The sequence below is a fragment of the Bos indicus x Bos taurus genome, chromosome 25 (genome assembly GCF_003369695.1).
Source record: "Bos indicus x Bos taurus breed Angus x Brahman F1 hybrid chromosome 25, Bos_hybrid_MaternalHap_v2.0, whole genome shotgun sequence".
NCBI classification, from domain to species: Eukaryota; Metazoa; Chordata; class Mammalia; order Artiodactyla; family Bovidae; genus Bos; species Bos indicus x Bos taurus.
Genome location: NC_040100.1, coordinates 26,067,521 through 26,093,904, shown reverse-complemented (window position 1 = coordinate 26,093,904; position 26,384 = coordinate 26,067,521). Strand labels below are relative to the sequence as shown.

The 26,384-nt window shown below is 41.9% G+C and overlaps 3 protein-coding genes across 6 annotated transcripts in view; all 3 read right to left on the bottom strand.

The window, feature by feature from the left end:
- Positions 1–203: 203 nt before the first annotated feature.
- Positions 204–6,124, bottom strand: RPS15A (ribosomal protein S15a). 2 transcript variants are annotated; one of them, XM_027527227.1, is made up of 5 exons: positions 6,021–6,124; positions 4,845–4,982; positions 4,250–4,329; positions 1,463–1,548; positions 204–349 (listed from the first exon to the last, which is right to left on the bottom strand). In XM_027527227.1, exons 2-5 carry the CDS (start codon positions 4,975–4,977, stop codon positions 256–258), a joined length of 393 nt encoding a protein of 130 aa, XP_027383028.1. In that variant the 5' UTR covers positions 4,978–4,982; positions 6,021–6,124; the 3' UTR covers positions 204–255. The 2 variants fall into 2 exon arrangements, with proteins under 2 accessions (XP_027383028.1, XP_027383029.1); XM_027527228.1 differs by lacking the exon at positions 6,021–6,124 and adding an exon at positions 5,434–5,490.
- A 4,045-nt stretch (positions 6,125–10,169) lies between these two features.
- On the bottom strand, positions 10,170–18,933 carry ARL6IP1 (ADP ribosylation factor like GTPase 6 interacting protein 1). Its single transcript, XM_027526926.1, has 6 exons — positions 18,703–18,933; positions 15,696–15,829; positions 15,122–15,241; positions 12,774–12,891; positions 12,107–12,191; positions 10,170–11,683 (listed from the first exon to the last, which is right to left on the bottom strand). The coding sequence occupies exons 1-6, from the start codon at positions 18,736–18,738 to the stop codon at positions 11,565–11,567; spliced, it is 612 nt and encodes a 203-aa protein (XP_027382727.1). The 5' UTR covers positions 18,739–18,933; the 3' UTR covers positions 10,170–11,564.
- Positions 18,934–21,182: 2,249 nt separating this feature from the next.
- SMG1 (SMG1, nonsense mediated mRNA decay associated PI3K related kinase) overlaps positions 21,183–26,384 on the bottom strand; it is a 99,342-nt gene continuing 94,140 nt past the window's right edge. For all 3 annotated transcript variants that reach the window (XM_027527242.1, XM_027527243.1, XM_027527244.1), the window contains one exon: positions 21,183–25,775. In XM_027527242.1, coding sequence (XP_027383043.1) covers positions 25,698–25,775 — 78 coding nt within the window. In that variant the 3' untranslated portion in view covers positions 21,183–25,697. The remainder of the gene's footprint in view (positions 25,776–26,384) is intronic.

Genomic DNA, 26,384 nt, shown 5'->3' with positions numbered 1-26,384 from the left:
GAGGCAGCTTCACCATCTGGACCCAAACCAGAGTCAACCATGCAGGGCCAGACACACCTTCCTCTGGTGAGCCACAAGGGTGATGGTGAAAGTTACACCAAAATTTTCTTGTACTTCAAGGAAACAGCATTCACCAATTAACACAAAGGCTGTATACTTCCAAAGACACTCTTGTTACTCTGCTGTACAAAATTCAAAACGACTTAAGGAAGCATCAGAGTCCTCTGAGGCATTTTATTTGTATGTATTACATCCCTAGAAAAAGAATCCAAGGATTTTCCCTCCTGTATGTTTTCGTCTTGCTTCTTCATGGTCCATGATGCCAGCTGAGGTTGTCAGTACAATGAAACTATGGAAAGTTAAAAAAAAAAAGTTGGTAAGTTTTCCCTACGAACTATTCAACATCGAACTACTTCTGGTACAAAAAAATTCCAACATTCATCAGTGTTTAACATACGGTCCCAGACATAATGCAGCCTCCACAGGGTGGCAGTGCACAGGCATGACTCCTAGAGCCAAAGACTCCAGCGATACACACAGTCCTGGTCTCAGCTAACATGAGGCAATGCTACCTAAAAACAAAACTGGACCTCCTCTAACTTCAGAATGTCACTTTCTGCTCTTAAGCAGACACACAGTTTAAAGCATTAAAGCACTGATATAACTTGACAGAATTGTTTCTGCCACTTACTGTGTGTATGATCACAGGCAAGCTATCATACAGTTACTTGGACAAAGGGCATCCCACCTGGCCTATCTCATGGGTTACTATGGGGGTCAAGGTAAGACACAGAAAATGTATCAACTGAGAGGCATTAAAATTAGCATCCTAATTACAATCACAAAGGACTTGCCCATAACACTATACCTGTTATACAGTAACCATGAAGTGGGAGTAAATTCAACACCACCAAACGTAACTGGGTGTTTAAGTTCTTAACCACAAACAGACCAAATGCTTGGTGTGTCAGATCAGGTTTTAAACTGCTTTACCAGAAGTAAATCAGCTGATAATGTAACTTATAAGAGAACTACCATCTTTAAGAAATCAAGGCCATGAATCACCCAAAGCCTCACAGCTTTAAAGAAAATCCAGAATTTGAACTCAGTCTCTTAACCACAGATGAAGATTTTCAAACTGAGTTTGCCCAGAGGGCAATGGTTCAGAAGTCATTCTGGCCACAGGAGGGTATTCATAGAGAACATGTATGAACTATTTGCACTAAGCCAAAAGAGCAGACACTAAAGGGAACGCAATTCTGCTCTCAGCCAGCTTCAGCTCTCACACACCTCTCAGAAACTAAAACCTAACACATGAAGTGTGGCCACATAGGCGCTAACCCACGAGTCAAGCTGTTTGGGAATGGAGACTATTACTACTACTGTTATGTAAAAAATAAATAAGAAGCTCTGCATCACAGGCATCCACAGCATCAATTTTAAATGAAGAAAATCAACTCACCCAAACTGACGGGATGGGAGCAGGTTATTCTGCCATTTTTCTAGATCTTTGAGTTGCACATCAAATCTAGGGCTGATCACTCCACACTGTAAACAGAAACAGAAAACAGTGTTCACACTTCACTAATAACAAATAACACTAAAAAGCTTTTATAACGGAGCATGGAAGCCAACCAACTCAACATTACATGGGTAACTATTCTGTTCAATACTCTATGTAAGTTCAATTTGAAGAACAAGACTATGGCTACTTAGGAGGAAAAAGCGAACTACTGGAAATATCAACAGAAGAGGCAGAACATAAGACAACACACGGTAGCCAGCAGTGCGCATCCCTACGGCCTGTGGCGCTGTCCTGGCACAAATGGCCAGATTTTAAAGAGCCGAGAGAGCAAGTCTCAGAGCTAAATAAGACAACCCTGCTCACATCTCTGTTCTACAAATCACTAGCACACTCACCAAGATGCCTTGCATGCTCAGTCGCTTCAGTCATATTCCACTCTTTGCGACCCTAATAGACCATTCTCCAGGCAAGAATACTGAAGTGGGCTGTCATGCCCTCCTCCAGGGGATCTTCCCCACCCAAGGACTGAATCTGCGTCTCTCACCTCTCCTGCATTGGCAGGCAGGTTCTTTACCACTAGTGTAGCCTGGGAAGACTCCAAAATGCTTAACAGTCAACTGAATGAGACTACAAGATTAGAACTTGGTGAAGTCTCTGAGTAGTTACCCTTCCCACTTCCCTAGGCAGATCGAAACTGAAAATGGACCCATCAGGTCCAAGCGCCCCCAGGCAGGAAGCTCACTCAGCTTCTTTTTAGCACATCATCCTGGGAGCTACTACTGTCACTTGACTATCAAGGGCAATCCCACATTGGATAGAAGCAACACAGGGATACCACGAGGGAAAACCCAAGCAAGCTAAAGTAAAGACAAAGCTTTCTGAGGCCTCTACACTACCACACCCGAGCTTTATGTATTCCAGTAGCAAAAAAAATCCCTCCTATTCAGCTAGTGTAAGTCCAGCATATCTGCTCTCCGCCGCCAAGTCGCTTCAGTCGTGTCCGACTCTGCGACCCCACTGACTGCAGCCTACCAGGCTCCCCCGTCCCTGGGATTCTCCAGGCAAGAACACTGGAGTGGGTTGCCATTTCCTTCTCCAATGCATGAAAGTGGAAAGTCAAAGTGAAGTCACTCAGTCGTGTCTGACTCTTAGGGACCCCATGGACTGCAGCCTACCAGGCTCCTCCATCCATGGGATTTGCCAGGCAAGAGTACTGGAGTGGGGTGCCATTGCCTTCTCCTATATCTGCTCTCAAACCACATCAATCTAAGATATGATTAAGGCAAGAATTTTCTTAACCTAATCTTTAAACACTACCTGATTTCCCAGCCCCATTACATTTCCACAATAAGGTATATCCATCTCTTGCATGAAGGAAACTGAGGCAAGAATGTCTTACAAAGCAAGAAAACTGAAGTTAAGAGAAACCAAAAAATAATTCTGGCATTTGGCAGGGCCTGGATTTCAACTATCTATTAGCCAGGATTTTCCAAATAATTTAGTGTATCACAGAGTAAGGATGCCACAAGTGAGTTCCATTTGGTAAATACTCTGTTCAAACTTATTTCTTAAGCTATTATGTACAGTGAGTGTTCAAGAGAAACCTGGTACAGGGCACTTCTCAAACTGGTTTTTTTTTAATATCAAATCTTCTGCGGGACAGCTTTAAAATGTGCTATAAGCTATACACCAGAATTAGTCTTTCACTGTCCCTGAGCAGGACTCAGATTTCCTAATTCTCAGTTTCCTAATTCTTAAAAATAGAGGGGAAAATAAACACACCCTCTTCTACTTCAACACACTGTGAGGATCAGAGTGAGAAAAGTGAATTCAAATCCTTCCTTGGGATTGGAATCTAATGGTTACAATAAAATAAAACAAGACAGACCCAAAATGTCCTTCAAAAACTCTTCAAAGGCTTCATATCCAGTAATTTTCATCTGACATTAAGAATCTATCCACACCAGAAGCAAATTCACTACGTAAGAAAGCAGCTTTGTAACTAAACAACTGCGGGACTAGGGAATGACCTTATTAGTCAGTCTGGCCCCTGCCACTAACCACTTTCTTGGCCCACTTGCCCTAGTGCTGGATTACAGGAACCTGCCTGCAATATAGGAGACCCAGGCTCAATCCCTGGGTTGGGAAGATACCCTGGAGAATCCCACTGACAGAGGAGCCTGGCGGGCTGTCATCTTTGGGGTTGCAAAGAGTTGGACACCACTGAGCGACTCACACTTTGGATTACAGGATCTCAGATCCCTTGCAAATCTGAAAGCTACAAATCTGACACAGAAAGCAAACCAGCAACGATGAGACCCCCAACTGACTTACAGACTAATACCTAGCCCCCAAATTCATGCAATCCAAAGTCAAAAACATCAAACACATTCAGTAGATTATGCCTACAAACTGACAGGAAAAACAGACCTCACAAGTTATTTACACCAACAGGACTACTGGCCTTGAACCATCCAGGATTCAAAACCAGTACCACCAGTCTCAAGCCTCCACATCTCCCTTCAGATAACCTTATACTCCAAACACTAGGTCAATTGACAATTCTACCAGGAAGTTACATAAAATTTAATGATTTTAATCAATTCTCATTCTTCTTAACCTAACTAGGTAAAGCAAGCACGACATTATCTGATTTTACAAAGGCAATATACCACCTTAGACCATTCTCAAGATTCTAAAATGTGAAAGATAGTCAATTCTTACCTTATTTAGCCTGCCTGTGAGGTTCACAACAATTTTCCCAGCCCTGTGATCATCAATGATTTCAAATTCGCCAATGTAACCTGTAGAACACAACTGACTGTATTAAAAAATAATTTTAAAATGAAGACAGTAATCCACCCTGCAATTTTAAAAGAGGGATACTTTCCTCCTTGCCTTTTCATACCTTCCCACTCCCAAAAGCTACCTAGTGTCCAGGACGTTCAACAATCCTTTACATCCCATGCAGCTCTGAGAAGAGCTCAGGGTCCTTTCAATGACATGTTGTGGGGTGATGTTATTATCAAGAAAGGCCATTTTAGCTGCCAAACACCTAAACAGTCACAAACCTCCTCCTTTCAACAGTCCTATCCCACTCAGCATTTCTTAAACAGCATCACTTCTCCAGGACTACCCTGTCCACAGCCCAAGTCAACTGCATTAGTTACCATGTCTGACTGCCACTTTGTTCCCCATTTTCCCTTTCCAGGCCTCTCTCCACAGTTAAATTTCTACAGGACCCATTCCATAGTTAAATTTCTACAGGACCCATTCCATAGCATGTTTATCCCAAAACATAAAACAGCAAGACACTTACCATGCTTCATCATCACTGTTAGAAACCTGACGATGACTTTGGAGCACGGCCTAATAAGGACCTGGCGTTTGCCTCTCTTTTCGGCATTGTTGATACTCTTGAGAGCATCGGCCAGGACATTCATGCGCACCATTCTGGCTGTTCAGGGAAGACAAAACAGGCGTTTTACCGGCACTGCCATTACCAGGCACCCTATCATTTCCCTACAAACACATCCTTTCCTTTCTGCCTCAATCATGTGGAAGCTTCCCCATTTCTAAGCAGACTGGTTCCCCGGTAACCCCAGAAGGATGTCAACTACTAAAATAAAAACACCAGCCATGGTAGGTGTTATTCGAAATGGCAGTTAATACTCAAACTTGTGGAATTCGGCAGCATCTGTACTATTAACACGGTCCTTTAAACCTACTAACTCAGTGTCAGACTTTTCCCAATAACCCAAAGATACTACTCAACTTTCACCTAACACTCAGAACTGCTGCATTAACATAACATGTCCGTCCCTGTGCCATCTAAAACTATGCCCAACGGCAAGTACCGAAGTAATAAACTGAAACATTTCACATGTATCACCAGACGGGTCTCTTACCTCAAAGGGCACAAACTTCATCTAATAAAGTTTTGAAAGTTAGGAACAGAGGCATGTCTCAAACCACGACAGCAGGACGCCAACCTACTTCCTCCAGCTCAAGTGTCTTGAGAGGAAACCAGACTCGTTCCCAGCAAACGGCCACCACAGGCAGGATGCAGTTTCCCCTCCCGACGGTCCTCATCTCCCAAGCTCCCGGCGCACCCAAAGTAATGGGAAGCTGCACGGCCCACCAATTCCATGGCCCCCCGGTGCTTCTCAGAGCCAACGAGCTGCTTCAACCTGGCGGAGGTTGGAGGTCCTGGCGCCGCCGAAAGATTCGGAGCTGCCGCCCCCCCGGAACGGTCCAAAGCTCCCTGTTCCCAAGGGCGGCGGCCTGCGTCCCAGAGGCCGGGCTCTCCGGGGTTCAAAGCATGGGATAGCCAGGCATGACTCTCCCCTCTGCCTGCCCAGACCCTCGCAAGGCTAGCATCTCCGGCCTAAGAGGCCTCCAACATCCTCGCAGGACACGGAGCGCGAATCCCACACCACAGGATGGCACCGATAACCGACGGATGATATTGGATAGCTCAGAGAGAGATACTCACCGGCACGGAAAGATGGCGGAAAGAGGACGGGAGGGGCGAGCGCACGGAATTATGGGTTACGGGTCGGGCTATCGCGAGACTTTTAAAGCCCCGCCAAAAACAAAGAAAAAAGGATTGCCTACTGGAAGGAGGCGGGTGAAGGGGCGGAGCCTCCCGCGGGGTAGGTAGCAGAGAGTCGATGGAATCGAACATCCCTGGCGCGGCATAGGGCAGTCAGCTGGCAAGAAGTGGGGCATTTGCGTAGTTTTGAACTCCTTTCTAGCAGCTAATCGGTAAAAACGAAAAGCTGACGAGGGCCTAGATATTTACTGATTTTTATTGCAGTAACTGTTGACTATTTAGAAAGAATTTTGATACGTGCGTATTTACAGTATCTCTGGAAGGACCCACAAGAAATCGGCAATTGCCTCTGAGAAGGGCGTTAGAAACTGGGATGGGAGTCATGCTTTTCTCCCTATTTTTGTTGCTTAGTCGCTAAGTCGTATCGGACTCTTTGTGACTCTATGGATTGTAGCCGGCAAGGCTCCTTTGTTCATGGGATTTCCCAGGCAAAGATGGGTGAGATGCCATTTCCTTCTCCAGGGGATCTTTCCCATCCGGGAATCGAACATGGGTTTCCTGCGTTGGCGACTTCTTTACCACTGAGCCACCAGGGTAGAGCTTTCTCCCTGTACAATTTCTGTTTTTTGAAATTTGTTTATACTTTTTCAAAACAGTAAAAAATATTTTTCTTAATCGATGCTTCTTTTTTGACGCTGTTTTTTTGGGCTTCAAAATCACTGCAGATGGTGATTGCAGCCATGAAATTAAAAGATGCTTACTCCTTGGAAGGAAAGTTATGACCAACCTAGATAGCATATTCAAAAGCAGAGACATTACTTTACCAACAAAGGTTCGTCTAGTCAAGGCTATGGTTTTTCCAGTGGTCATGTATGGATGTGAGAGTTGGACTGTGAAGAAGGCTGAGCGCCGAAGAATTGATGCTTTTGAACTGTGGTGTTGGAGAAGACTCTTGAGAGTCCCTTGGACTGCAAGGAGATCCCACCAGTCCATCCTAAACATCAGTCCTGAGTGTTCATTGGAAGGACTGATGCTAAAGCTGAAACTCCAATACTTTGGCCACCTCATGCGAAAAAGACTCTGATGCTGGGAGGGATTGGGGGCAGGAGGAGAAGGGGATGACAGAGGATGAGATGGCTGGATGGCATCACCGACTCGATGGACGTGAGTTTGAGTGAACTCCGAGAGTTGGTGATGGACAGGGAGGCCTGGCGGGTGCTGCAATTCATGGGTTCGCAAAGAGTCGGACAGGACTGAGCGACTGAACTGAAGTATTAGAAATTATTTACTGGAGTTCCAGACTTTTCTTTTAAGTTATGAAATACAGACACAGTTGCAAAGAAAGCCACAAATCTTTAGAAATAAAAGCTCGGCCTCTTAAAGTTTGTTGCAAGGGTCAGATGACATAATGGTGACAAAGGGCTCGTAAAATCTCTGGCACGCGTTAAATAAATGCTCAGCAGTTACTGCTCGAGGTCCGGCTGCCTGGGAGACAGGGAATTCTGGCCCCGCCCTCTCTGGAGCTGAGTGACCTTAGGCTAAGCTTCTGCTCAGGACTTAACTTCCTCACCGCTTTCACCCTTACCCTCCCTTCTTACCCTTCCCTGTATTTTCCACCCCCTTCCCTGTGTTTCCCACAAGGCTGCCAGAATGATCATTTTAAAACTTGACAGACCTCGGACTCTCCAAGGATTCCTGTCAGTAAAATCCAGATTCCTTACAAAAACTTAAAAAGTCCTTCTTGTAATATCTGCCTCCTTACATAGGAACACCATCTCCCAGCCATCTCCCTTGCTGACTTTTCTTCAGATACTCCAAGCACACTCTGCCTCAGGGCCTTTGCATTTGCTTTTCCCTTTAACTTGACTTTTCCTCCCCCAGTTTGTCAGGTCTCTGTTCAATCACACAGCGTCCTCCTCATCCCCTGCCCCCCAATCTCATTGCCCTGTTTAACTCTTCTCCATAGGGTTTACCGCTTGAGATTTTGGAAGTGTATTTACTGTCTCCGTTAAGCAGGCAGGGATATGGTTGGCTTTGTTCACCACTGTACCCACAGCTTCTAGATAAGTTAACTCCACATGGTAGGTCCCTGATACATGTGTAATGAATAAATGAATGGGCAAATCAGTTTCCCCATCTGTAAAAGGGAATGATATACTAACTACTCGAAGTTGCTGTTAAGATAAATGAAATAATCCAGATAAAAGACCAGCATTTGTTATTAGCATCACAGCCCACCTCACCCACCGTCACCACTTCTCAAATCCTAAGTGAACCTTGAGGAGTGCCAAGCTCCCAACATAGGCATTGGCTTTTCTAAGAAATATTTCCTTTAAAAACTGGTTGCCTGAATGCAAGATGTTGACTAAAACTGTGGTACTCAACTTGAGGGACTTAGCAACAGTGGGGAGTTAATAAACCCACTTTCCTTCAAGAGCCTCCATCAATAGAAAACTAGCACCACTCAACCTCTGTTTATACACTTCATTCATTCTTGCATCCCTTCATTCAGCAAACATCTAATGAGTGCCTATCATATGCCAGTTGTAGCACGACAAACATCAGTTCCAGGCCTTAAGAGGTGCAGATCCCAGCAGAGACAAATCTCTAAATAACAGTACCAGGCAGTGTGCTGTTTCCATGCCAATATGAAGCACGTGGGAACGGAGAGGTGGCCTGCGAAGTTGCTAAAGCTTTGCCAGGAGGAAGTGCCATTTAATCTGTCTGAAGGCTTCTAACAGCTAATTCCTAACTGCCACTAAGCGCTTCCTGTAGATTAACTCTGAATCCTCAAAACACATGGAGTTACATAATGCCCCTTTGAGATCTGTATTATCTCCACCTCACAAATGAGGAAGCAAACTAAATTCAGGCTTAACTCAGTCTTAAAATTTTGCTGTAAGTTAAAAAGTCAAAGACAGTGGTCATATATAAATTACTTGTGGGGTTTTATTCCCAAACATTAGGAAGGGTGTGTGGCCTATGGGTTTTTGAGTGGCTCTAAGAGCTAGGGGCTTCCCTCATAGCTCAGTTGGTAAAAATCCGTCTGCAATGCAGACCTGGGTTTGATCCCTGGGTTGGGAAGATCCTTTGGAGAAGGGAACAGCTACCCACTCCAGTATTCTGGCCTGTATAGTCCATGGGATCACAAACAGTCGGACACAGCTGAGCGACTTTCACTTTCACTTTGAAGAGCTAGGAGGGCATATAAGGCATATAAAGATATCCAGAAATCTTGGAATGGTTGGGACTGGGGGAAGGGGAGAGGAGTGGAAATGGAGCAGAAGACTGTGTATAGATCGCCTCTTGACATCCTGTTAATTCTGGAATAACTCTGCTAGAGGTGGTGCAAAGAAACTCGAAAGTCGACTTGTGCTGTGGCCAGAGCTGGCACAGTAGTATCCAAGCTGGCCTGGAGACTCATCACAGCTGCGCGTGGCTGCATTCCAGAGCACTGAGTGACCAAGAGACCTATGGTGACTAGGTAGAAACTTCCCTTTTCTGGACATCAAGCCTCCAGGAGGCTTCAAGGAAGGATCCATACATTTGGCAGGTAGGGAAAGCAAGAGGTTTGACACTGAATCTGTTCCCAGTACCCACAAAAGATAGTGAGACCCAGTGATAAAATACCCAATTTGGGCTCTATTTTAAAAAAACTCTTAAGTACAAACAAATGTTACTGGGCACGTCAGGTACAAAATTCTGAGCTAGGTCCTAGGGTAGAGGTGTGTGGCCCTCTCCTGCATCCTTCTGCTGCCTGACCTCCCAGCCACACCCTCACATACCACCTTTGGCCATCATTTATTCATTTTACCTCCTTTTCCATCTAGGGTGGTGCCTAGATGTTTACTGAAAGAATTTAAACCTTTTAGTTCATTCTGTTCTTAAGGGACCTTCCCAATGCAGGGATGGCTTCTCCAGCATCTCCTGCATTTGCAGGTTCTTTACCACTGCGCCTCCTGGGAAATCCAAAGAGCCCGCTACAGCAGTGGAATGATCACCCAGGGTAGTTCATTAACTGGGTATGTAAATCCAATCATGGAAACACTTATTGGTTAAGCTATAAAGAAAGGACACAAGGAGGGATTCCAGCTTTTTTATTTATTCCCCTTTTAACAAAGTAGAAGAAATAATACAGGATTAAAACTGCAAAAGTAGTTAATTGGTAGAACACACATTCACACAAAAAATCTGGATAGGAAGACAAGCTTATATACAATGAGGAAACACACGTAAATTATGGTAGTTTGTAGGCTGTATACGAAACATTTAAAAAGTCAAACATGCTACACGGTGCCACTGTTTACAGCAATATTGAAGGGGAGAAAATAACACTAATTTAGGGACTGATATACCACAAGGTCCAGGTTTCACAGCATCAGTGCAATAAATTCACAAAACTATATTACAACTAGTTAATCAGTTTAAGAATTGTTCCCAAGTATATCACATTTCCAGCCCTCAGAGGTCCATTCCTACAGATTTCAACTACTCCATCTATGGGGACCAAAAGCAGCCAGTGTTACCATAAAAGGAAACTCTTGAGACTTATCTTTAAAGGCTTATTCTGGTCTTAAAAAATTGGTAGGATAAGGCTATTTTCTACTGAAATGAATCTTGACTCAACACAGGAAGACTTTTGTCCTTTATTGGCTGGTCTTGGAGTGAAGATCATGGACCTGACTCTTAACCTATTATGGACTTTAGTTCCAATTAACTGAAAGTCTGAAATTAAAAGTCCTAACTACCAACTTGTGTAAGCCTGCTACTAAAAAGCCTTTAAGGACGTACTAACTTCAAGTTTAAGTGCAAGGGAACAAGAGTTCTAAAAGTTCCTGCCAGATTCCCCATTTGGGAGGAAGGAAACATTTAGGAAACACTGAGTTTCCTACAAACTGCTAAATTCTGCACAAGGGAGAAAACACACGCTAAGGCATGAAATTAGCTTCATCTTATTCCATGAGGCTTCTGCTCCCACACTATCGAAACAGAATGAGGAATGAATCTCAATTGGTCTGTTCATCAGAAGTGGTAAACTTGGTCTATACTCATGAAGCCAGTTTTTTAAGCAGACCATGGAAGCAGACGATAGAATAAGCTTCCTGAAGTCACAGACCACTATCCTGTATCCAGCTAAAAAAAAGATCAACTTGAACAGTTACCCCGAGTCACTGTTAACTGTACTAAAGGGTGAAGTTCACCACTATTTTATTTTAAAAGTAAGAGTTCAGTTAACCCTGGGTGACAAAAAACCAAGATGAGGAACTGAGGAAAGAGTTGTCCATATAAGGCCAGCTGCTAAGAACACACCCATGAAGACACTGGGCATAAAGCCTTGCTTAGCAAGTCAGAATTTGTACTAAGGGCAGAGTGAGGGACAGCAGAGAGCTACTTCTGTAACATTTTAGTATCCAAACAGCATAACAGACACTGTTCCCAAGGACAATGTGTACTCCATTAATCACACTGAATAAAGCAAATGCTTTATTCATTTTTCTTTTCTTTTTGTTTGAGAAGCTTGTTTATCTCTCTTTTGGCCATTCCAATGTACTTCGAAATGATCCCATGTTGGTTCAGTCCAGGAAGCAAAAGAAAGAAAATCACTTAAAGGAAAAAAAAAAAAAGTTACAGAGGCAACAATTAACTTTCTAAAGACTACAACATTTTACAGAAGCTAGTTCCTCAGACTAAGACACACTCTAATGAGAAGAAGCAACATGATACCCATTATTCCCGATGACAATTATCCCTAGAAGCGCCTGCTCTCACACCTCCCAACCTCAGGTAACACACACTGCCTATTTTTACCTTGTGCACAATACTTTCTACCTTGGTTATCGGTTCTTTGTCTTACTTCTGATAAGACCACAAACTCATTGAAAACAAGGACCCAGCTTTTAGTCATCTTTCTATGTTCACACAGTTCCTTAATCACTGCCTCGAACTCAGTGAGCAGGAACATACTGTTTACCAAATTCCAGTTAAACTGGCTAGGACATGCCTGCAGTCCTTCCCCAGAGACTTACCTATCAGGTAGGTGAGAAGGAGGTTGTGGACTTGCTGTCCCACCCAAGCAACCGCAGCAAGAGAAATGATCATGGTCATGAAGTACTAATAATGAAAATAACAAGAACTTATCAACTCCTCGGAACAGACTAAGAACTGAAACTTTAGGAGGTTGTTTCAAAGGTTGGAAAATAACTCAGTTTTTACTCTCATTTTTCTTTTAAAATATTTAGCATCTATGTATTATATAAAACCTACAGAAAACTCCCTAGGTCTACTTTATAGAATTTAGATACATTCTCTCCTAGAATAACTATTTCTATATGTAAATTAAGTAGTTTATAATATAAATTACACTACTTTCGCAATTCATAACTTCACATAGTAACCTCAAGTGAAACTAAGAGAAAAGAGATGTATCTTTTATATTTATTTCAGTAAGTAAAAAGAACCAGAAAAAATTCATTCTACAATGAAAAATTAAATGCAAAATGTAAATCTAACTTTCAGTATAACTGATACAGATAAATATTTATGCATGTACTCAGAGGAGTTAAACCAACACACAATGATAAACATCCAACTACAACTAGAGTAAAAAAGAAAGGCTTTAGACTATGATGAAGTAAAATCTGACACAATCTTAAAATGTTGCTCTACTTAAATAAGTCAAAACCAAAAAAGTACCATTTTAGGCTTTTCTTCCTTTAGTGTAAAGAGGCGTTTCCACCAGCCCACAGCTCTGCGTCGAGTTTTTACTAGATTGCTGCAAATTTCATGGAATCTTTGCTGTTGCTCGGTGGTCCTAGAAAAAGAATTTTCCTCTTTACTATAGACAAATCTAAATATTAAACAGAAGTATACCATCCTCTCAAATTTCAAAAGCTACTTTCCAAAGAAAACTCTAAAGAAAGCAATGCACATTATCTCATTAAAAAAAAAAGAACTCTTGAACCATTAAGACTCTTTTGGGAATTCCTTTTTGGTCCAGTGGTTTAGGACTCCAAGCTCTAACTTCTGAGGGCCCAGGTGCAATCCCTGGTCAGGGAACTAAAATCCCACAGCTGTGCAGCATGGCCAAAAAGCAGACAAAAGACAGAAACAAAAAAAAAAAAAAACCCCAAACTTCCTATATCATTTGGCAGATCCCAGTGAATCCTGAGTTGTGGCCACCAGAGTCCCACGATTTTGAGGAGGATGTGACATTTCTACCAAACAGTAACTACTGGCATTCAAAGTACCTCAACTGGGCTTCATACATTTGATGCCAAGGCAGCCACAAACAGTTCAGATCCAATCACAAATCACAAACAAAACAGCAATAAGAATAAATACAAAAAGATACTCCAAAAAAGTCTGTTTTCATTTAATAATGTATTTTAGGTTCTGATTTTTTTTTTTTTTTATAATTTTGTCTTTGTACTGTCTTTGCCACACAGACATAATGGCTGATATAAAAAGCAAGCCCTCTGCTGGGGTGTGTTGCTTTCTCTCCGCTAGTCCTTGTCCTTGTAAATCTGCAGTGACAGATACAGTGGAAGGCCTTCTGCGGAGCCCTGGAACTTCTTGTAAGCAGACATTCATATGCTGCCCACAGTCAAGGCTGCCCTGTGGCTATGCGACAGTGTTCTTCCTTCCTCATAAAGGTCAAAAAACAAAACTGCGCCAGTGATAACGTACCAACTACCAAGAAACTTCGTGTGTTTACTTCTGAAATTTTTTCTCCAGGATTTAAGGATTAGCAGATTAGAATGTTATCTGGCTAATAAAATCAGGGTATGACGTTGAGTCTGTTAAATTGTTACACTGCATAGTCACAAACATGCCCCCAGGGACTTCCTCGGTGGTCCAGTGGTTAAGACTCTGAGCTCCCAAATGCAGGGGGCCCAGGTTTGATCCCTGGTCAGCAAACTAGATCCCACATGCCACAACAAAGAGTGGGCACAGCCAAATAAATTAAAAATAAAGTTTAAACATTAAAAAAAAAAAAAGAATTTGGCTCCCAAACAGCAGCATAATTTATTACTGCACATGAAAAACAATTCAGAGGGCATTTCCCAACACTAACTGTTCTGATATGATAGAAACATGTTTATACAAACAAACATGCTTACTTATCCCATAATTCAAGCAATTCCTACATTTAAAATTATTTTTACAGAATTATTTTTATCATTTGTTATTATCAGGAGAACAAAAAACTATAGGCACAAGTAGACTACTAATCAAATTAAAATAAACAACCAAGGAAGAAAAACATCCAGGAGAAAAACAATCCCATTCCTCTATCTAGTTTTGTTCACTATTTGGATCAAAAGTGAGAAATCCAACATTCCAGAGGAAAGTTAAGCAATTACTTTAATAGGATCCGAAGCCACTTAACCTTATCTTGGGAACCCATAAGTAACTCGTACAAAGAATGGTATAAATGAAATAAACAACCCACTTCTGTATAAGCTTGAATCTATTCTTTAGCACTTTTGCTAACCATACTGCACTCCCTCAATGTCTCAGCCTGAAACACAAGATCAATCTTAAAAATCAAAATACTTCACAGCACCCAGAAGAGTACACCTAACATAAAAGTAGACATTCAATAAACAGTTGCTAAATGAACAGGCAAAAAAAAAAAAAAAAACAACTATGTTTACTGTTTTCAATTATTCATGTTATTTATGAAATTAGTATTATCTTAAATATCGATGGTAAAAAATGTAAAGCAGACATACTACTTTTATGGAAAGCTCATTATGAGTTCAATCGCTGAGAAATCATTACCGAAAAAAGCCTCACTTCAATACAAAGGTCTAGAAAGAAAAAAGTCAAAATAAATGCTAGAGTCTAAAAGAACTATGGAGATATAAGTACTGGAAATTCATGATTTATATGTGAATCAGCTAAGAAATTCTTTACATCAAACAATAAGTCTAATCCCTAGCTATCTGTTAATTAAGGCAGTTCTCTGTAATTACAGCACCCTAGTCACAGTTATCAGGTTCTCAGAAATTTGAATGCCACATCATTATGCCACCTACCATTTATTGGAGCCAAAAATTCTAGGTGCTAGAATGGGAACAAGGTAGTCAGCCAAGCACAAAAACATAACAAAACAGGAAACACCAGATAGAACAGATGGATCTAGATAGTAGATAGTCCTGTTTAAAAAAAAAAAAGTAACAAAGGTTAGAAAAATATGGTCTTTATTAGTGCTAGCTGAAGATGTTTATTCAGTCAGTCCTCTGGTTCTTAAAAGATGTTATCTGCCCTTCCTATTCTCATTTTCTCACAAGTGGTTTTCCGGAAGTTTTGTGACATGATGACATCCCAGGCATAACGGTTAATGTAAACATCAAGAGGCAAAAGCCCTTTGGGGTCCTCGGCACCTTCTTGGAGTATAAACAGTCCTAGGTTTGAGCCACAGATTTATTTCACTGCACTGGTTACTGAGTTTACATAGTACTATGGATTCTGAAAACCAGGCAGACGGCTCTAAGGAAAGGCATTTTTTACAGATTTTAAAATTACAAGACTTCAGGCACTTCCATAAATGAAACCTGAACCATTATTAGTAACAAGCATAAATCTATTGTAATTTAATAGCTCACTTACAGAAACACCAAAGAAACCACACCCATGATGGCAGGTGGAAACCAGGCTCTTTCCCATCGGAGGACTTTATCTGCCATCAGCATCACTTCTCCCCATCCTTGCAGCTGCTCTTCCAGACTTGCAGTCTCTGCAGCCTACATATGAGCAACATTTAAAGCAATCATTTTACTAATCTCAACATTTCTGTGACTCCTAGAGATACCAAAGTCAGAAATCAATGGGGGGAAAATTATCATGTAACGGTCACTTTCCAAGCCCAAGCACTGGGGTTATGTAACACAATCCTTATAAGACTCCTTAAGATAGGGATAATCAGACCCCTTTACAATTAAAGTGAGTTCAGAATGGTTATTTTCCCAAAGCCATGCACTGCTAGCTGCAGGCTTCCCTGGTGGCTCAGACAGTAAATCATCTGTCTACAATGCGGGAGACCTGGGTTCGATCCCTGGGTCGGGAAGATTCCCTGGAGAAGGAAATGGCAACCCACTCCAGTACTCTTGCCTAGAAAATCCCATGGATGGAGTAGCCTGGTGCAGGCTACTCCGTCCATGGGGTCCCAAAGAGTTGGACATGACTGAGCGACTTCCCTTCACTAGGCACTGCTAAGTGGCACTGCCCCAAGTATAAAATAAGATCACCTGAGGTTTGCTCATTTCAGGTTGTTACAATCGATCTCTTCTTTTATTATTTCATTGATTTAACCCCCTACTCCTGAATACATGAGGAAAGCCTCTCCCTGAACAGCATTCAATTTCCAAAATACCTCTTTGTGTACTGGAATAATCTATATATTGGCATCACTTGCACAACTAAAGAAAACTACTGTGCTTTCACCGAATTATAAATGACTTATTAATATTAACCCCAATATATCTCAATAAAACGCTCCTTACACTTATCAGGATGCTTTGGTTAGATGTCAAATTTCTCTGCAAATCTGACAATCAGCTGCAAGTAGACTTCTCAGATGAGCTAAGTAGACTTCTCAGATGAGCTACTGTGGCAAAAAACCTTTAAGTTGATTTTGTTGTTGTTTGGTTGGTTTTTTCCTTGCATGTAAGCTAAGTTTCGGAGAAGGCAATGGCACCCCACTCCAGTAGTACTCTTGCCTGGAAACTCCCATGGACGGAAGAGCCTGCTAGGCTGCAGTCCATGGGGTTGCAAAGAGTCGGACATGACTGAGCGACTTCACTTTCACTTTTCACTCTCATGCATTGGAGAAGGAAATGGCAACCCACTCCAGTGTTCTTGCCTGGAGAATCCCAGGGATGGGGGAGCCTGGTAGGCTGCAGTCCGTGGGGTCGCACAGAGTCGGGCATGACTCAAGTGACTCAGCAGCAAGCTAAGTTTTGCAAGAGTCGAGAAAGAAAAAAAACTAGAAAAATCCATATTTCCTTAAAAGAGTACCATGTGACAGAAACTCTGTTAAATATTTTATATATTTATACTTTAAGGTGTAAGTATATATATTTTATATACTTATATACATAAATATTTTCTATACTTACACCTCCCAACAAGCTGAAAGGAAGGTATCCTTACTATTCTCATTCTACAGATAAGGAAACTGAGACACACAGAGGTTTACAGATCTGAATGCAGCAAAGCCAAGGCCAAAGGTCTTGTTCTCATTAAATTAAATCACACTGCGAAGAGTCGGACACGATTCAGCGACTTCACTTTCACTTTTCACTTTCATCCATTGGAGAAGGAAATGGCAACCCACTCCAGCGTTCTTGCCTGGAGAATCCCAGGGACGGGGGAGCCTGGTGGGCTGCCGTCTATAGGGTCGCACACAGTCGGACACGACTAAAGCGACTCATGGCCAAGATCAGTTGTTTCAATAGCTGTTCGATCTTGGGTGGGTGGGTGGGTGGGTGTGTGTGTGGGTGTGTGTGTGTGTGGGTGTGTGTGTGTGTGTGTGTGTGTGGGTGTGTGTGTGTGTCTGTGCAAAAAGCAGACCAGCTCGAGGCCAAGACCAGTTATTTCAATAGCTATTCGATCTTGGGTGGGGGGGTGGGGGTGGGGGGGTTTGTGTGTTGGGGCTAACTAGGCTAACCATAGAAAAGGGGCAAAGGTCATGCATATTTAAAAGTCAACACAAAATGAAAATCACCACAATCAAAACTGCCCAATAAAATAATTTGATTCGTTAGAACCTGGGCTCTTGGAAAATCAAACGCCAAAATTAAATTATTCTGTTTCTCTATTCACTGTGGTGATGGTGTGTGGCTTGTCTTTTCCTGGGGAAAGGCCATGGAGAAGATGGACAGATTTCTCTCGCTTTTTGTCTAGATCCTGCGGTGAGATTCGGGCTGAGGTTATAATTGTCTGCCTTTGATACAAGCTCACTGCAGTTCCCTTCGACCCCTGCTTACTCTAAAATCGTCCTGTGACACCCCCTCCCAGACTTAAAAGTTCCAGATAAACGCCAGGAACCTCCCATTGTCTTCCAGCTGGATCCCACCTCCATTTTCCAGCCATGAGCTTGAAGCCTCCTTGCCGTTTTAAGCCGTGCCAAGCTCTAACAGAAACGCTCGGGAAGAGCCCTTTGACCCTCCACTCCTCCAATCATTAGGATAAAGGGCGAAGGGACATTCTGATTAAGATCAAGAAGGGGGAGACACAGATACGGCTGGAGTCTGGGCCCCCAAAGCGCTCGACAGGCCCCTCGAGGCCCTCTGCCACTGACTGCAACCCAGACTGGTCACAGCCCCCTTCTCCAGCTTCCTCCTCAACCTCTATTCGCAGTGAATGATCAAGCGCCCTCTTCGCTCCATCGCGCACCTTCCCCAAGGGGGTGTTAGGAGTCGCCACGACTAGTCACTACCAAGCAGAGGCTAACCAAGAAGCCAAAAGGGCAAGCGTCATCGCCTACACCCGGAAAGGGAGAGGAGGGCCGGGCCCGCCGCGGGTGATAAGAACAAGGCCGCAGCTCAGTCCCACGGAGCACACCGAAGTCCGGAGGCTCCGTTCTGTCCTCTGGCGACTAGGCGCTGGGACTCACCAGCAGATTGGTGCTGCGATTATCTCCTTCCGCCATAGTTCTCGACGTGCCGTATCAGCGAGAACAGGACGCCACCAAATCAAACCCTCCGCAGACTCCCTCGCCGCACCCCTAGCGCGAGGATACGCGCCGCAGCCCGCTTATATAGGCCGGCGGCCTTTCCCGACAAACCCTGCGAAGCTCGTTCCTCATTGGGCAAATCGAGATCAAGCTTGAGCAGACCGGACCAACCGCTGTCCAGCGCATGACTTGAAACCGAGGTCAAAGGAAAGTGAGACCTCGCCGGGGCTCCGGGGGCGGGGCCATGGGTGGCCAATCAGCGCCCAGTAGGTGGGAGACGCCCCGCCCAGGCCCCTCCTAAGCGGTTCAACGGCCGCTGCCGGGGGCCAGGCCTGGCTTCAGTATTCCCGAGGCGGGCCGCCAGATGGCTCTCGGACGATCTTCCAGTAGACTTCAAAGCAGCTAAGCACAGCTCTCTGGAATTGAGTCCTTAAGGAAATATGCCATGCAGTAATCAGGCGGAGGGCAGAGATGGGCATGTGACAGTAACCTCCTTAAGGGGGCGGGCTGGAATCTTCTACCAGATCCAGCGGGTGGCCCTGGGCCCGGCTGTGCCCCGAGTTGGACCCGCATTTCTTCTAATCCCTGCTTTGGCAGCCCTCGTCAGGCTACTGAGCAGTTTAGCCTAAATATGTGACTTGGAGACTCGTGCCCATCTCATGAGCTTTGTGGAAAAGGGAAAAGGGCATAAATTGTAGGTTTTCCTCAATTTTTCCTCCCCTACTCATTAGGAATAAGGCCTTACATGGAGGGGGCGGGGGGAGGCAGAGAGGGTGTGGACATCTGGGCATAGTTTGAGAGCTTGTGAAAAATGCACCACTTTATAAAACTGGTTTATTTTCATGGGTTCTTCGGGGAAGTTATTGATAGAACACCTCACTTGAAACCGCATGGTTCCCCTCCAAAAAGGAGCTGGTTTTGACAGATCCTTTCATGTAAGGAAAGATGTAAACCATCCTGAGTGGAATTCACTGCAATTTAAGAACTAGATGATCAATGTGAGACACATTGTCTCTCCAGGATTTCAAAATGCATTAACGTTTTTACTTAACACAAAATAATGCCAAATGTTGACCTGGTCAGATGTCTCTTTCAGAAAAACATGCCATAGCTTTCAACTTCCAGTCTTTTATCCTTTTGCATTCATCTATATTATGCCATCAAGTTTATTTTAAAAACGTTCCTTAAATAACTACCAGGTTCATAAAAAGTTCAGGGAAGGCATAAAGAAATGTGAGCCAACACAACTACAGACCACATGCTGCCCCTAAGAAAACTAGGGGGGCAGAAGCATTGTATCATAAAAAGGCATGAAATTTGCCATTGAACTTTGAAGAAAATTAAGCATCTGATCAGGTATAAACTCTGTGGGGCGGGGCAGGGTGGGGGGCTTCGTAAGGGAAGGAGACTTTTCAGTCAAGTGCCCCTTTGGGAAATGCTGGGGAAACAATTTTATGTAGGGAAAATGCAGCCAAGATATACCCCATTTCGGGAGACTTTATATAAGTTATGAACTGTGAGGAGCAGCCCCTCCTCTACCTATTCAAAAGAAAAAAGGTCCCAATCAATCAGCAGCCACATAATTAGTGAATATATAGAGCGCTGCTTGCAAAATCTTGCTACTGGCACAGTAATATCCTCTTCCGAAGGAGAAGTGTGGGGTTATTAGACTTTAAAACCTGCCCTTTGTACTTTAGGAAATCAGTTTTTATTACAGAATGTGCCTGGTTTTCACCCAAGTTCTAAGTACAACTTCAGAAGAAAGACTTCAACATCAGCTTGTGAAATTGAAGTGGGTGAAAAAAACTAAAGAAACTGATTTAAAATAGCACAGTTCTCCACAGTCCCTTGTTACTCAAGGAACATTGTTCCCAGACTTATTTACAACTTAACAGCCTAAGGCACTGAAATAAGGTCCTTAACTAAATTTCCAATTGCCCTATTAAAAATCCCAGCCCGCCCTTGGTGTAGCTTCCTTTGGAGTTTTGGGTTGGTTGTGTGTTTTTTTTTTTTTTTTGGTACTACAAAGGCAGGATGTGAACTTTTGAAATATATCAGATGACTGAACAGATCCTCCTACAGAATCTGGCAGCAACAAATGCAATCTGATTTCCAGATATTCAAACAAGCTGGATATTGTTTTCCCTCAGAGCTTTTGCACACCACACACCAGGAAATATGTCAATAATAATCTACAGAAGTTTTTAAAGATATACAAAACGAAGCTTAATAAATTGTGCCTTAATACTAAGAACTCTGAAGTAAAATTTCCACTTCTATTCAAAAATATTAGAACATGTAAAATAAATTGTTTTAGAATCAACTTTTTAAACTTTTGGAGGTATTAATGCTTTAAAAAAGCTATCCATACTCCAAAACTAAGTTTTCCGGAAACTACTTCAACAAATTCAGAGCTTAAATGCTACGTCTTTTAAGACTTTATTTTCTGAAAAACAGATATTTCATACAATCTTTGCCATGTTAATGCAGATATGCACAAGGTAGGCCATGTACTTTTGTTTTCCAAAAGATGCATTATGAGCATTTTCAGGAAGCTGGTGTGATTTATTCAACTTTTAATCTTAAATACAATCACAAAATTATATCCATCAGGAGGCATTGCAACCTTTTGTACAGAGAAGCCACTTTTATTTATACAGTGTTACTAAGAACAAGGAAGATTCAGTTCAACTCAATTTGCTCTTATATAATAAGGGTAAAGTAAATTAACAAGTGAAGTATGGTGTTGCCACTGACATTACAGGTGGAAATACAAGGAAAATTTAAACCAGAAAATAAAAGAACTTTAAACAGGAGCTGAAACTTGGACTGTCAAGGAAAAAAAAAAGCCTGTTTTGAAAGACATACATTCTGCAAGTCTGCATTTCAGAACATTCAGTTAAATTTACCATCTTCCAAAGTCAAGCTAATTTTATGACATTTTTACAATAGCACAACAAACAGCTTTTTCCCTAGTAAGCCCAAATTCCCATGGAAAGCAAGAGGCTAAATGGTTCATGTTGTACAACTAACCACTGAACCTATAAAGCTTCTCTCAATTGCAGTTCATTTGCCCTTTTGTAAAAAAGAGATGGTGATATTGTTACCCAGGCCTTAAAAAAAAGCAGGAAAAGTGCAACAAACCCTTCTGGGTTCATAATACAGTGGATTTTCTTCCTCAGTGTTTGGAAAATTTATAATGCTAGTTTTTCCCCATAGGAGGAATCTTTCTAATACAACCCAAATAGTGAAAAAAATCTGCCTTCTTTAAGCGATCCTTTAATTAACATAGTCTACCTCCTAGAGTTAAGAGGGGAAAAGTCCTAGCTCTAAATTACTGGCATTTACAAGCTCAAGATACAGAATGGAAGGGCACTGGTTTTCATATATATCTGGTTTTATGTAAAACAAAGGTACCTTCAATGTGCTAACAGAAAAACATTCATTGATTTTTTTATGTATATGAACAAAAGCTAACAAGCTAATTGTAGGTGCCTTCTTTAATAGGAAAAGAACGGGGAGAAAAGAAGAACCAGCTCCTTTGATTTTAGTACTGCCAAAACAAGTAAGCCCCCAGAGTAATTACAAATATGTAGAGGAAAATAGGCCAGGAAGACTTTTCAATTCAAAGTACTGCCTATATCACAACAGATTTAAAAGGACCTAAGATTGCACATCAACTCTAATATTTGGCTGTACTTGCATTGCCCTGCTTGGAATTTTTTAATGGCTCTTTCCTTAAATTTCACACATCAGAACAACCACAATTAAAAACAAAAACAATGCAGATAACACCAAACATTGGACATTAAGAACACTACATACGACAGAATAGAGGCAAGTGTTAAGGGCAGTAGTGATGGAAGTTTTTCTTTGTATTACAAACCCTCAACCCTGAACCTGGGGTTTGGGCTCTAAAAGAGCAATTTAGGGGAGCAGATCAAGAGCTTATCAGTTCTCACACAGAAACGTCACATATCTCAAACAACTCACAAGTGTCAGGCACAGAAGAATAATCATCTAACAAACTATGTGAAGAACTCATGACCAGAAATAAAGAGATACTGCAAGACACATCAAAGAAACAGAGTAAAAGAGAAATACAGACAGCTCCATAGACTACTAAGCCTCCACAGCTTTATAGAGAAATCAACTAAAATTCAGGCAATTCTAGAAAATTATAGACAGCAAAACACTTATGATAAACTTCCGTTTCCAAGGGTACTTCAAATTGTAGAAGTAAGTTATTCTGTACCCCTGAATCTTAAGAAGGGTGGGGGGAGCACGAGAGTGTGAGAGTACAGAAGTCGGATGGGGAGGAAGAGGGAGAAGGAAGGTGGGAGAGGGGATGGGGGACAGGAGGAGGGAGGGTGGAGCAGACCCCTGGTTTGCCACAGGTATTTCTGTATTATCAAAAATGCATGACTTCATAACCATAGCACTCTGAACTTCCCATTTTAAAAGATAATCACCAAAATACAGACCTGTCTTCTGAATCTGCTGTATGACCAAAGCCTTTTACTCCTGATTAAATCTCTTAACTGTTGAGTTCTCTTGTAAACAGTTCAAAATGACAAGGCTACTTGTCAAATGACTTCCCCAGAAGCAGCCAGAGTACAGACTGAGGTCTTATTGTCCAGAATGCAGCAAAGAGCAAGCTTTGAAGTCATCAATCATACCTGCCCTACAACCAAATATGTATATGTCACACTATTCTCTGAGGGATCATTTTAAAATAAAAGTGATGGATAATTTAGCAGAGGCACATGTTTTTTTATGTAAAGCTGTTTTGTTTTTGCTAGGATAAGGTGCCAGGTACCTCTGAAGCCTGAAATTCACAGGCAATAAAATTCACCTATTTCATTTTTCTTCTTTACCAACAAAAAGGCAATTTCTGATTACTGTCTATAAGGATAAACTAGTGTGAACTGGTTTTATCATTGTAATAAAAGTTTTTCCTTGTGACAAAGAATGTTGTTGAAAGACTAATCTTGAAACAGCAGAGGTAATCAAGTGATGAGTGCAACAGCCTCTAGGAAATAAAGCAGTGTGCAAAACACAGTATGGCATTATTATTCAGTTAGGTTGTTTTGATTGTGAAAATAAGGTTCAAAATGAATGAAGAAAGTAAAATTTGATGCACTAGTTTCCTTAACTTGCCATTAGACACATGGGTACTCAAAAATATCACCTTTCTTATAATACCTGTCAAAGTATTAAAAGAGCACTGATACTGAAATGCATTCTCCCATGAGTATTTAAGGATTACAGATTAATGTGGCAATCAGAATACAGCAAAGGCCAGAACTATGTGAAATTTTTCCTTAATTTCTTTCAAGTTTGTCTGTGAAGACTGGCAACTAGAAAGTGATCATAGCCCTAATCTCTAAATTGCAGGGAAAATGTACTCGATCAAGATTTTAATCCTCTTCTACTCTGTGTTGATACGTGATTTTAGGAATCCTATTCTAGTCTGGATTTTTATTTTGGATCAACAGTTGAGCTTACACAGTACTGAAATGCAATGCTAAATTTAAGGAAACCTTGATCATGAATTCACTACTGAACTATTAAAACTGTGCAAAAATTAAAGTACTTCACACACTAATAATGGAACTTAATAAAAGATGTTGGTTCTTACTTTTTGCTGATGTTTCATGTATATGTCCTAAAAGGCCAGGTAAACTAAAGCACTTTTAATTTACACCTTGTAAACTGTATAAATTAAAAGTATCAAATGAGAAAACTGAATTAAAAAAACATTTCACTCTACCTCCACCAGAACATCACTTTATTGTTAATCTGCCATCAACAATGTAAAACTCTTAATAGGTACTCTATCCTGGTTTTTAAAAAGGTAAAAGATTACATTGGATTAGCTACTTTCTATGAAGATACTACAGCAATCACAGAAGAGGGAAATTTGAATGACCTCCCAAAAATGTACACTATAAGCAAAGGGGAGTGTACATTAAATCAAATGTCTGTTAGATTCATTACTTTTGAATGCACAGTGACAATTCTGGAAACTGTACATGATAGAATCACAGAAATGACTTAAATAACCAGAATTACATTTTGTATGTGATCATCAGACCTTTAAACAATCCTTGCATTTTCCGTGTTATCAGTGGTTTTGGAAAATTTTCTGTTTATCACTCCAAATATAAGTTAACAGCATCGAGATGAAGTATATGAAATATAAGGATTGAAATAAAAGTGAATGCGAAAGATGGCTAATCTACTAGATCAGGTAAAGGGGGAAATGGGCAGATGGAGAGGGATGGGGAGGACGACGATGGGGTGGGTTTTTTTCCCTTCATTTCAGAAGTAAGTTCTTCCAATGTAGTGTATCTGTTACATAGCTCTCCTTCTTCAGTCCATTTCTGAAATTCATATCTCATAGCCTTTTTTTGTACTTACTGGTCAACCCGACCAGTACTGTTGCTAAGCAACAAGTGTTATGCAAGAATCTGAATGCATCAAATCTTCCTTGGCTGTGATTTCTTCGCGGCCCCAGTTTCCTCTTGTTTCTGAGCTGGGTTTTTTTCCTGGATTGTACACACGGGGTCAGGTGGAATGGAGTTCCAAATCACTGTGCTCCGCGGCATCCCGATCTCTTTCTGCAGCTAACCTCCTGACACGTCTGCAGCTGTTCTGTGGCAGAAAGACAATCTCCGTGTTCAGGCGGTGAGCTTGCTTGCTTTCTTTCACCCTTGACCCTGGGGTTGCAGGCCATGGTGTTGGGCGTATCCCTGAGTGCAGCTGTCCTGCAGGATTCACTTCCCTAGCGCACCGAGATTTCCTAGGTTTCCTCAGAGTAAGCCCCCAGTTGCATCACCACCGACTGTGGTGTGGCTTTGGATGCCTGAGGCTGAGTTGATTCTGGTGGATGTCTGACCTCGCTTAACCAGACTCATCTACTGTCTTGCCATTCATACCCAGGCTGTCCAACCTTCATACAGCTGAGCCAAGTTATCTAGATTAGTTGCTTCCTTAATGACATAGTCAACCTGTAAAAATGGGCAGGACAGAATTTAAAGCCATTTAAAACTTGAAACAGCATGATTCATATCTGAGTTACATGAACTGTTTAAGTTTCTAATCACCCAAATTAATTACCCAAAGATGTGCAGTTGTCATGGTGGGAAGAAGTTAAATAATCTGAGCTTCCCTCCTAATTCTGTAACTTACAAATGTGTGCCTTGGGAAAGTCACAATCCCCTTTGAGCCTTACAAATCCTTAGATGGAGAGAGAGTGCCACTGACCTCACAGGTGTTCTTGGGATTAAACATGTGAATTCACTGGACAAATGCTTAGGTGAATTGAAAAGTGCCCAGAAGATTCTGGAACAGTTTCATACTCAGCAAACATCTGCTGATTCTGACTCAGTTAAATATTCTTTTACAGTAAGAGATATGATCATTTCTCTATCCAGAGCATCCATCAGGGTCCAATTATATAGTAAATGCTCACTCTATGGCTGCTGAATTATAACTTACAACAGTTCTTTGTGTGCAAAGAACTCTATACTTTCCCTACTCCTGTGAGCCACTTAACATTTTTTTATATAAAACTTAACTATCAGAATAAAAAGCACAATAGCTAAGCATCCTTCAAA